The 12,624-nt window shown below is 40.0% G+C and overlaps 1 protein-coding gene across 17 annotated transcripts in view; it reads right to left on the reverse strand.

The window, feature by feature from the left end:
- Positions 1 to 12,624, reverse strand: part of LOC143688442 (zinc finger protein 510-like) — a 53,549-nt gene that overhangs the window by 25,165 nt on the left and 15,760 nt on the right. For 12 of the 17 annotated variants that reach the window (XR_013178029.1, XR_013178027.1, XR_013178015.1 and 9 more), the window contains 4 exons: positions 8,442 to 8,567; positions 3,844 to 4,130; positions 3,000 to 3,058; positions 457 to 601 (listed from right to left, as the gene is read on the reverse strand). The exons of 2 other annotated variants lie outside the window; for them this stretch is intronic. Coding sequence is in view for 2 of the 15 variants with exons in the window: in XM_077166361.1 (XP_077022476.1) it covers positions 457 to 601; positions 3,000 to 3,058; positions 3,844 to 3,919 (280 nt within the window). In the remaining 13 variants the exon portion in view is untranslated. Of the gene's footprint in view, positions 1 to 456; positions 602 to 2,999; positions 3,059 to 3,824; positions 4,131 to 5,153; positions 6,717 to 8,441; positions 8,568 to 12,624 lie in introns of those variants that run through there. 3 more of the 17 variants (XR_013178088.1, XR_013178056.1, XR_013178089.1) reach the window with 3 other exon arrangements.

The following is a 12,624-nucleotide window of genomic DNA, read 5'->3' on the forward strand; positions in this document are numbered from 1 at the left end:
TCCAGAATACATAAGCCTGGGAGTGGAACTGCTGAATGAACAAATGAAATGAACAAAGAAAATGAATGCATTTATTGTAAGGATAATGATCACTTCTTTCCCCAGGTTGCTGTGCCAATTCCCACTGCTGCCTGCCTTGTGAAGTTCTTCTCATACATTACTACTTCCTGGGTTGGGTCAGACTTCTTAATCATTGACAACTTACTGGTGTAAATTCACAAACTCTGTGTCAGATTACTAATAAAGTAATGGATATGCATGGTAGGTATTTGTGTTTTCTATTCTGAAAAATGCCAGATCATTGTTCTCTGCCCATTTTTTTTCCAAAATCATTTGCTTTATAAAAAACTTTTATGATGTTCAATACGTAAAAAATATTGATTTCTAACTATGAGATAAGATCTTGTCCAATTACCATGGGAATGAAACGGTAAATAAAATTGAGAAAAATCTTACTCTTTGTGCCAGTTTCACCCACTGAGGGAAGGCACCTGTAGTTCTCCAGCATCATGTCGCTGTACAGGGTCCTCTGCACAGGGCCCAGAAGCTGCCACTTTTCCTGGGGGAACACCACAGCCACCTCCGTGAGTGACACTGAAGCCTGTAACAAGACATTCCTGTTCATTTTGAAAGGCTCACAATTAGGTCACACAGAAAAATACATAAGAACTCTATTCTTAGGATGTTTACTGTAAAGGTCTTAAAGGAAATGATTATAAAGAATGCCTATCCTGAACTTAATTTATCATATCCTTTGATGGTACTCAATTTGTGAAAATTCATACAACATAATGTGTATGTATTTTGGGTTACACACATGTACTATCAGCAAATATATTTTAAAAGATATATTTTTAAACTATTTTTTACATCATGTAAAAAGTGAAAATACACTTCCTACAATTTTCATCCCATACCCCAATAGACTACCCTCAGCAAACCCTAGGTCAGGGGTCAGCACATTATGGGCCAATTGCTTCTGGACTCAGTTTTTATAAATAAAGGTTTACTGGAACACTGCAATGCACAATCATTTACTTATTGACTGTGGTTGCTTCTGGGTAGGGAAAAGGAAGAGCAGTCATTGCCTAAATCCACTCAGATCTACTGCTTATTGTTATATTTAAATATTGACTGTGGAGCTGAATAGTCAGAGATCTTATGACTTTCACAGCTGAAAATACTTTCTACCTAACCCTTCAGAGAAAAAAATGTGCCAGTTCCTGGACTATATAGCCAATTAAAAAAAGGACTGTCTGACTATAATCAAATAACAAAGAAAGCACATTTTACAGAGAGAGAAATGTAGGCATGTTTTTGGGCTTATTTGCATTCCGGTGGGGGTAGAACTATTGTAAATAAGATACCCTAAAAAACACTTGTGTTAAGGTTGGGTTTTAAACCAGATTACTGGAATCCTTTATAAGCAGAGTGAAAGTCAGACAGAGAATAAGTCATGAGAAGGAGCTGAAAGGCAGTGCAACCCAGAGAGGCCAGCAGAGGCTGCCACATGCATTGCCACGTGAAGTAAAGACAAGGAAGAAGGACTGTTGGTAAGAGACCCAGAATGCCAGTCTTATGGAGAAAGCATCACCTTGATTTCAGACTCCTAGCCTCAAATCCATGAGCCATAAATTCTCATTGTTTAAACCAACCCATTCCATGGTATTTGATTAACAGTCAGGATACTAAAACAATAAGAGAATATCCTTGTTCATGGGAAACGTACATCGAACTATTTTGTGTTCAGTGTGTATTTGTGTAACCTGCTCTCAAATGTTCAGAAGATAGAAAGCATATACTCAACTGCAAAATAGGAGTAGCCCAAAGGAAGAATGAGTAAACATGAATCAAAGTTAATTGGGATAATCCAAACTGAGGGACGGAAAGTAAAAAAGAATGAAGAACAATGAGCAAAGCCTTGGAGACCAGTGGGACATCAACATACATGTAACTGGCACTGCAGAAGGAGAAGAAAAAAATGGAAGAATAATTTGAAGGAAAATGGCTAAAAACTTCCCCAATTGGATGGTCAATATTCACGTACACATTCAAGAATGTCAATAAACTAAAAGTATGATAATTCAAATACAAACATACTTTATCACAAACATGATAAAATACTGCTGGGTGCCAAAGACAATGAGTGAGTCTTGAAAGCAGTAACAGAGAAGCAATCCATCAATTACAAAAATTCCCGAGTAAGACTAACATGCATGCAACTAACAAGTTTCTAAATACATGAGGTAAAAATTTAGTGAATGGAAAGAAATAGACATTTTGCCAATAAATCTAATGAAAGATGTCCAACATTTCATTCACCTCTACAGTGAAAAACTCCTCAGCAGCATTTTCTGTGGAAATTGACAAAATTCCTAGGACAATGCAACAGACCTAAAATTGCCATAAATTCTTGAAGAGGTACGACTTGGGGACTATACACGACCATATTTCAAGACTTACTATAAAGCAACAGTAATTATGAAAGTGAAGTACTAGCCAAAAGATAGATAACTAGGGCTTTATAGAATATAAAGTTTAGCTTAGACCTGCACTGTCAATTGATTGACAACAGAGGCCCCAGTGCAACTTAGTGGACCAAGGATGGTCTTTCCAACTTGAGGGTTGTTAGTGAAAAGATCTGCACTGTCACCGACATGAAAAACATCAGGATGTTTTGCCAGACTTCAGTGTGTTTTGTTTCCATGAGGTTTGTTTTATTCTTCCCATCAATTAAAATCTTTAAACAAATATTACCTGTCTTCTGTGGCTTTCAGAAATGTGAGAAATAAACTTGAAGCTCCACTTTAGAAATCTACAACACCACAGGACCTGAATTTTCCTAGATGACAACTTTACCCCACTATTCTGCCTTTCCTCCCTAATGAATCTTACCTAATGATTCTGATCTATTTCGAATTCTGCTTTTCCATTTTAACGTGTGGACCCATAAACATTTATAAAATCCACCATAAAAAATGTATTAAGAAACAACTCACCTGAGATATGTTCAATTTCTGCTCCTTTTGGAAGAGTGCAGAGAACTGGAATGGATAAGCTGAAGTACAAAAAGAGGAATTGACTCATGAGAGATCAGGTGAGCTCCTTCTCTTCCTGCCTCAAAATCTTATCACAACAGCTTTCATGACCTGAACTTGTGCATCTCCTATAGGATCACCTGTGCTGAACCCCACAATTTTTCACTGGTTGAATTAAACTCTTTTCCTATTGATCTATGAACAATCAATGTCCCCTCTGACCAACTCACAAAAAATTAAAAGAGGATTAATATTAATAGCTTCTTAATATTATTTACATCTCAAGGTAGAAAATCAACAGAAAACTCTGAAAAAAAGAAAGATGGGATTTTTTAATGACAAAAAATTATTTAATCCTGTTGTTCTAACTGGTCGCTGTTTTTCAAGAGGACTTTTTGATCAGACAGTTCTGTTGACTTATTGAGACAGACTGAGCACCAGTACACCTAGCACTGTGCTGATCCTGGAAAAGCTACTCCTTTGAGGCCTGATAGTTTATTAAGCTTTCAAGAGTCAGAAATAAAGTCCCCTACCTGTACTATTATTTTGTGAATCTATATATTCATGATAGAGGGAGCCACAGACAAGCTCTAGATGCAACTAGACTGACACGGTGTGAGAACAACTCAGAATCTAGAAAGAGTGAGGGAAGAATGAAGAAAATGGGAGGTCCTTGAAGGAGGGGTGGAGGCAGGATTTCCTCAGCTCTGGTTGAGTCTGTCCTCCCTGCAGATAATGCCCTCATATTCCCTCCAGCCATGTGGCAGTTCCTGGGCAGTCACTCACCCCTTTCAACCCAGCTCACCAACTTCTGCAAGTTTATCCATGATGTCCACTGTCACATGGACTGGGATTGCTTGTGGATGTGGCAACATCACCATCTAATTCACTCAGGGCAAAGGCATCAAAAACGACTTCTGGTGGACCAATTCAAGACCTGCTCTTTTCTGGACTCTTCTGCCCTGCTCTGTAGCTCTGCTGAGTAGTCTCTGGCCAGCACAGCTGTTCTTTCAGGTAGGTCTCCTGTTTGTGCAGCTCTGTCCTTCCTGCCCCATGAGCACTGCTTCCTTCCAGGGAGGCTGGGACCTAGGCCTGGGGAGAAAAATCAGGTTAGTTGAAACCTTCATCTAGAGAAGAGTTGCTCAAAATTGGCAATACTGATATTTTGTGCTGGGTAATTGTGTGGTATGAGGGGCTGACTTGGGCATTGTAGAATACTTAGCTGCATCTCTGGCCTTTTCCCAATAGAGGCCAACAGCACTTCCCTTCTCAGTTGTGACAAGCAAAACTTTCTCTAGACATTCCAAAAAGACCCTGGGGAGCAAAACTGGCCCTCCCCATCCCCAGCTGACTTAAACGTGACTCTTGGACTTCAGGACTGTACCACCCATGTCTGTGGTCAGTAGCCACATGTGACCAAAGTATTTGAAATGTGACTAGTGTAACATGTTGAAATAATATTTTGGATGTTTTGGGTTAAACACAATGTATCCTTAAAATTAATTTCACATATTTATTTTACTTTATTAGTGTCACTAGGAGAATATTAAAAATTATACACATGGCCCCCTTACCTATGTATCAGACAAGCGCTGCACTAGAACATCAGGCTGTGCCTACTAAAAGCAGACACAGACTTGACAGAGCAGGAAGGGCAAGAGCCTCAGTCTGGCCCAAGGTCTTTGGAGAGAAGCCAGAATTTAAGGAATAAATCCACCTGGCAGAGGGTCATTGTGTCCACATTCACTTCACCATCACAGTCTTAGAGATTTGGGTACAAGTCACTCTGCTAAGCGCTGTTAATATTGAACTTTAGGCATGGAGTCTATTAGGAACAACTTGAATTTGGGAAGCATATCTACATCTGCATTCTAGCTCCTCCACCCCTGAAAGTTATATTTAAAGGTTATTTAACCTTTAAAACTGTTTTCCTTTTTGAAAGTATGGTGTTCTAGTTCGCTTGCTGCTGGAACGCAATATACCAGAAATGAAATGGCTTCGAAAAAGAGGAATGTAATAAACTGCTAGTTTACAGTTCTAAGGTCAAGAAAATGTCCCAATTAAAACAAGTCAATAGAAATGTCCAATCAAAGGTATCCATCCAGTGAAAGATACCTGGTTCAAGAAGGCCGATGAAGTTCAGGGTTTCTCTCTCAAGTGAGAAGGCACATGGCAAACACAGTCAGGGCTTCTCTCTCAGCTGGAAGGGCACGTGGCAAACACAGCATCATCTGCTAGCTTTCTCTCCTGGCTTCCAGTTCCATGAGGCTCTCTGGGAGGCATTTTCCTTCTCATCTCCAAAGGTCGCTGGCTCCTGCACTCTCTGCTTCATGGTACTGCAGCAATCTCTGCTCTCTCTGAATCTCTCTCATTCTCCAAAATGTTCGCTCTTTTATAGGACTTCAGAAACTAATCAAGACCCACTCAAATGGGTGGGGACATGCCTCCAGCTAATCCAGTGTAACAATCACTCTTGATTAAATCACATAGCTTTAAAAAACATGGCTTTTCTAGGGTACATACATCATTTCAAACCAGCACATATGGTTACACCTATAATTAGGGCATTTGTAAGGATTAAATGAAATACTAAATGAAAAGAACAAAGCAGCATCTGAATATGATGGAAGACAACATTTACACGTTACTTATTAAGTGGCCTTTGGCTGAATGATGCACAGGCAACACCTCTGCTCTGAGAATGACACCACGAGGCAGTTTTACTGACACCCTCCTTTTCAGATGAGGAACCGGCCTGTAGCTCCTGTGAAAGCGCTGGAATTTACCAGGGTCTCTCTGGCTGTGGAGCTCACTTTCCTGGAACTGCCTTATCTGCACTCATGGTCCCCTTTACAAACCTTTACTATGCTTTGCTCTTCGATGTAGCATGCTGCTCTTATAGTGGGCTATGCAGAAGTCTGGGAGGTCCTGGAGAAGCAGCATCAGACAAGGGGGAAGGAATGGAGGGAGAAAGGAGGGGAGGTGAAACAGGGGGTGGGGGAAAGGGATGGCCAGGTATACAACCAGCTCTCCCCCTGGCTCAGCTGACCAGGGCTGTGTTGGGGTCACAGGCAGAGCTGGGGAAGCTGAAGGCAGGGACTGAGTCTTCTAAGTTGTTGGATTTCTGAAGGTCCTGTGGATTTGTCCTCTTTATAAATGTGAATTTCAGTCTTTGACAATTTAGGCCCTACTCAGTATCATATAAGCTTCCTTGGAGAAGAAAAAAACAAACTTACTTTCCCTTAACCAGGTTTCACTTTCATTTTATCTATTTAGGATAGTCTTTCACTGGTGCATGTTCTTAGTTGCTAGAATGAAAGGAATTTTTATTTCCATTTAATTTGTTCTTTGTTGGTGTACACAATCACAACTGGTTTTTTCATGTTTATCTGGTAGGCTCCAACTTTGCTGACTTCATTTTTTAGCAGTTAGTTTTCCTGTGGATTTTTTGGATTTTCTGTGAGAAGGATCATGTCACTGGGGAATAAAGTTTTATCTCCTCCTTTCCAATATGGATGCCATATATTTCCTTTTCTAGCCTAATTCCTCAGATCAGAATTTAAAATACAATGTTCAATAGAATTGGCAGGATAGGCATCCATGTCTATTCTCTGATTTTAGTAAGAAAGTTTTGTTTTTCATGGTCATGACTTTTTATTTTATCTTTATTGACATATATTACATATTCACATGTGATGTAATCATCCAAAATGTACAACAAATGCTTCACAATATCATCATATAGCTATGCATTTATCATCATAATCAACTTTTTTCTTTTTTCTGAAAAATAACCTATATATAAAAATGCAATTAATTTCAAAGCACACTGCAACAATTAGTTATAGAATAGGTTTCAGAGTTTGGTATGGGTTACAATTCTACAATTTTAGGTTTTTTCTGCTAGCTGCTCTAAGATATTGGAGACTAAAAGAAATATCAATATATTAATTCAGCAATCATACTAATTTGTTAAACCCTACATTCTCTGTATCACTCCACCTCCATTTTTTATCTTTCTCCCACTCTTATGGGTTATTTGAGCTATGTCCATTCTAAGTTTTTCACTTTTGAAGAACAATTTGGCTGGGTAGGGATATTAACTGGAATTCTGTCTTGTAAGATCTTAAATACATCATACACTGCAATCTTGCCACCATCAGCACTAGCTGAGTAGTCCCAACTCAATTTTACATGCTTTTCTTTATATGTAAATAGATTGTTTTTCTCTTGCTGCTTTCAGGATTTTCTGCTTATCTTCATTTGACAGACTGATTAGTATGGGTCTTGGAGTAGGCCTACATGGATTTATTCTGTTTGGAGTTCATTGGGCTTCTATATTTACATATTTATGTTTTTTATAAGGGTTGAGATGTTTTCCCCCATTATATGCTGAACTAAGCTTTCTAGCTGTTTACTCTTCTCTTCTTCTGAGACACGATGATTCTACTATTTCTGCACTGTTTTGTCCATCATTGCCCTGAACTCCAATTTACATCTTTCCATTTTTTTCCTATGCGCTCATTTGCACATTCAAAATCATTTGTCCTATCCTCTAGATTCCTTGTTCTTTCTTTCACCTCTTGAAATCTGCTGTTTTGTGTCTCTACTATATTTTTGACTTGGTCTACAGCATCTTTCACTTCTATGATATCTGCTATTTTTCTATTTATTCTTCAAATTCCTCTTTGTGCTCTTCTAGTGTCTTCTTGATCTCCTTTATGTCATTAGCCATCCCATTTACTTTATATAGTAGATTTGTATGAACAACTTTGATTAGTTGTTCCAAAGTCTGTGTCTCCTCTGGTATCTTAATTTGGTCATTAGGCTGGGCTCTACCTTTCTGCATCTTCATATGGTTAGAGATCCTCTGTGGCCTTTGAGGCATGTAAGTATCTTGATAGGGTTCCTTTTGAACTTGATTTCATTCAGTAGTCTAAAGCTTTGTATTTGTGGGATGGATGTGGAGCAGGATGTGGGGCACATCCATGTGGTGACAGGTTGTGGCACATGCATAGGTACGGGTTGGGGATGCTATGCTGGTGCCTGTGAGCCTGCAGTGCAGGGCACTGGGCTGTGGAGGTGAGTGTGGGGGCTGTGGGGGTGGAATGCAATACCCTTTAAAGTGGAAAAGTTGAATGCTTAGGCACACACATGAACCTTTTGTGTCTGACACCATTTTCCAAAAGAGGAAGAAGATAAAGTTTCAGAGGTATCTTGAAGGTGCTGTGTTGAACAAATTATGTCTTTCAAACACTCTTTCTAGACCTCATAAGAATTCAGTTACTTTGAAATCCAAAATGAAAAAAGCTGAGTATCAAAAGTGTTCATGTGTGATGGCAAAATTTAAGGGAAATACCTTCTATAGAGAAGTACACAAGTAAGTCATACAAACATGCTCACCCACGGAGATGAGGCAGATGCATTTCTCCATTTCATATCTCTTTACAGGTTCTTCTGAGCAGGGCCCAGGTTCTGCCACTCCTCCTGGGTGAGTTCCACAGCCACGTCCCTGAGTGACACTGAGGCCTGGAACAAGACATTTCTGTTCATGTTGAAGGAGTCACAAGTAGGTCATTTCACAGAAAATACATAAGAAATCTATTCTTAGGATGTTTACTGTAAAAATCTTAAAAGAAATGATTATAGAGAAGAATGCTTACCCTGGACTTAATTTTCTCATATGCTTTGATGGTATTCAATTCATAAAAATGTTTATAACATAAAATTAATGTGCATATATTTATGAATTATATAAATGTACTGTCAATACATATATTAGAAAAGCTGTTGCTTCTTAAAACTATTTTTTATAGTATGTAAAAAACATCAATACACTTCCTACAACTTTCATTACACATCCAAATAGACTACCCTCAGCACACTCTAGGTCAGCAGTCAGCAAACTATGCTCCAATTCCAGTTGGACCGAGCTTTTACAAATAAAGTTTTATTGGAATGCTACAATGCTCAATCATTTACATACTGACTGTGGTTGCTTCTGGGTAGGTTACAGGAAGAACAGGCATTGCCTAAATCCACTCAGACCTATTGTTTACTGCTATACCATATTTACAAACTGACTGTGGAGCTGAACACTCAGAGATCCTATGACTCTTACAGCTGCAAATACTTTCTAACTGATGCTTCAGAGAAAAAAATGTGCCAACTCCTGGACTACATAGCCAATTAAAAGAAGGACTATCTGACTATAGTAAAATAACAAAGTGAGTACATTTTATCAAGAGAGATATGTAGACAAAGCAAAAAGGATAAAATAATACACATCCTGTGAACACCGACCAAATGAAAGTTGATGTGGTTATATTAATACCAAGAGCAGTAGATTTAAAGGTAAGAAATAATTATGAAAGATAAAAAGAACAGATTAAAACGATAAAATGGTCTTTCCAACCAGAAGACAGAACCTGTTTGCATGCACCTCCTCCAAATATGCAAACAGAAATTGACAGGATTGAGATACTACAGTCTAAAGGCCAAATCTGGCCCACCGTCTGTTTAGTGGGTAAAATTTTACTGAAACACAGCCACATTCACTCCTTTAGGTATCATCTTAGCTGTGATAGTGCTATAGCTGCAGAGTTCAGTAGCTGCAACAAACAGTATGGCTTACAAAGCTAACCACTGGAGATTCATGGAAAATATTTGTTCACCACCATGGTAAAAGATTTAAATTACATAATAAACCATGATAACTGAGACTGAAATGGACTAACCACTGCATAATATGATATTTTCTGGTGCATTTTTTTTATTTCAAAAACAGAACATTAGCCTCAACAAATTATAAAAAATTAAAATCGTGCAGAGTATATTTGTGTTTTAGCTTAAGTACAGAGACCTGAAAAAAGCAAAACATCATCAGCACAAGAAAAAAAACTGCTGGGTAAAGTGAAAATCAGTTTTCTTGAACCCATCAGGGAACTGAAATTGCAGAGCAAACACCAATCTGAAATAAGGAGAGGCAGGACACTGAAGACTGCAAAAGGGCCTGCTCAGTTGGTGATTTGGAGCAGATGGCACCAGACTCCATATAAACCACTAAGAAGATAAAAGGAGACAAATTTCAATACTTGTGAAGTATAGTGAAATGTGGGTTACAATGACTGTGTGAAGACCCAGGGGTCTAGAGACTGTCCTGTGGGACTTCCCCTGGAGGCCACGCTGTCAGTCACAGGTAAGACTGGAGAGAATCCAAAAGAAAGCCCCCTGAAGGTACTGGTTAGGGTAGAGAAAGAATAATCACTGTCTGAATCCATTCAGACCGATTGCTTATAAGTACAATAGAACAAATCACTTATAGAAAAGGAAAGTCCTGTAAACACATATCCTGGGTGGGACCCCTCTTGTGGCCTGAAGCTTCTTAACTTCAGACCTCAGCCTACATGGTTTTCCCTCTGAAGTTATTTTTCCTCCACTGTGTCCCTTCCATGAACCCCACAGTCCAGACTGGCAGTGGCTGTCTTTATACAGGTCCCACAGCACTCTCGTTGGCTTTCTAGGCAGTAGCCTTGGATCATACCCATCAGACATAAAGAGTTTCCACAAATTCTTCCTGGAAACTCCCTGACTGAACCTGGTTTTCTCTGAAAAGCATGACTGGTTTCATCCTCACAGGGAGCACTACTGTCTGGGGTCTCTCTTTCTGGGAACCCATAATTTTCCAGAACATCAACTTCTGCTTTGTTTCTACCCAAGAGTTCAGGTGTCAGCTTCTCTCTTTTCAGTCGCATGTCACGATAAGCTGTGAGGAGAAACCAAGCTGCACTTTCGACAGTGAATTTGGAGATCTCTTCTGCTAAATATCCAAGCTCATGGCATTTAAATCTACCTGTCAGACAAAGCCACTAGTCCATTCGGCCTGATGATCTGCTCTTTGAAAACAAGGATCATCTTCTTTCAGGTTTGCAAAAACACATGCCTCATTTCAGTCTATGACCTCGTCAGAGGGATCTTTAGAGTCCACATTTCTAACAACAGTCTCTTCACAGCATTCTAGGCCTTCTCGTAAAAGGTTAGCACAATTCTCCCAGATTCTTCCCCTAATCCATTTCAAAAGCCGTTCCAACATCTTTGGTATTTGCAAACTGCAGCAGCAGCACCCCACTCTCTGGTACCAAAACCTGTTCTAGTTGCTAGCTGCAGGAATGCAATATACCAGAAACAGAATGGCTTTTAAACAGGAGAATTTAATAAGTTGCAAGTTTACAGTTCTAAGGCCCAGAAAATGTCCCAATTAAAACAACTCTATAGAAATGTCCAATCTAAGATATACAGGGAAAAACACCTTGGTTCAAGAAGGCCGATGAGGTTCAGATTTTCTCTCTGAAGTGAAAAGGCACATGGCGAACACAGTCAGAGTTTCTCTCTCATCTGCAAAGGCACACGGTGAACACAGCAGGGTGCCTCTTTCATCTGGAAGGGCACATGGCAAGCACGGTGTCATCTGCAAGCTTATTCTCCTGGATTCCTGATTCAGGAAACTCCCTGGGAGGCATGTTCTTTCTACATCTCCAGAGGTCACTGCATGGTGGATGCTACTTCTCGTGGCCATGCCATTCTGCTCTGTTCTCTCTGAATCATTCATTCTTCTCCATGTTTACTATTTTACAGGACTCCAGGAACTTACCAAGACCCACCCAAATGAATGGAGATATGTTGTCACCTACTTCAGCTTCACAACCACACTTGATTAAATTACATCTCCAGGCAGAGGATGTGATTACAGTTTGAAACATACAGTATTGGGAAGGGATTATTCTGACTTTATGAAATGGGATTTAAATTAGAACACAGATTTTTCTAGGGGATACACATTTTAAATCAGCACATTCAACCACTTGGACCCTAAAAAGGACATGTTTTCCTTATATACAAAATACATTCATTTCATAGCAATATCAGGGAACCTTAAACCATTTCGATAGCAACAGACATGAAATACAAAGTTAGAAATGAACAAACTCCTATCAAAGTGAGTTATGGCACGGTCTCTCAAAGCCAAACTTACATCCTGCTGTTGGACCTGTAAAAGCCCAAGACAAGTCGTTTGCTGCCAATATACAAAGGAGGAACAGTCATGGGATACACATATGCATTTCCATAGGGTGGAAGGAGCACAGGGGACACAGGACTCAAGCAGTTTCGAAAACCTACAGGGCAAAGACCATTAGATTTCACAGTCTGACAGTCATTCCTCCTGGGGGGTTCTGAAAACAGCAGTCCCACCTGCTCCAAAGGCCTATGCAGAGGTCTGCCTCTCTCCAAAGGCAACTGTGGGGGACACGGGGGAGAACACCTTTTCCTTGGGACCACCCTCTCCCAGCATCGTGGCTGCAACAGGGCTCCCTGACATCTCAGCAGCACCCCCTCAACTCCACCATGTGGTGGGAGCCAGGTTCTCCCCAAACCCCAGGGAATGTGCGTCACTCTCGGCAAGGGCTCTCCTGGCCCGAGGCTGCATCACTTCGGACCTCAGGCCCCATGGTTTTGCCTCTGAAGTTGTTTTTCATCCATTAGGTCCCTTGTCTGAACCCCACAGTCCAGACTGGCAGAAGCTCTCTTG

This window comes from Tamandua tetradactyla, chromosome 1 (assembly GCF_023851605.1).
Source record: "Tamandua tetradactyla isolate mTamTet1 chromosome 1, mTamTet1.pri, whole genome shotgun sequence".
Lineage (NCBI taxonomy): Eukaryota > Metazoa > Chordata > Mammalia > Pilosa > Myrmecophagidae > Tamandua > Tamandua tetradactyla.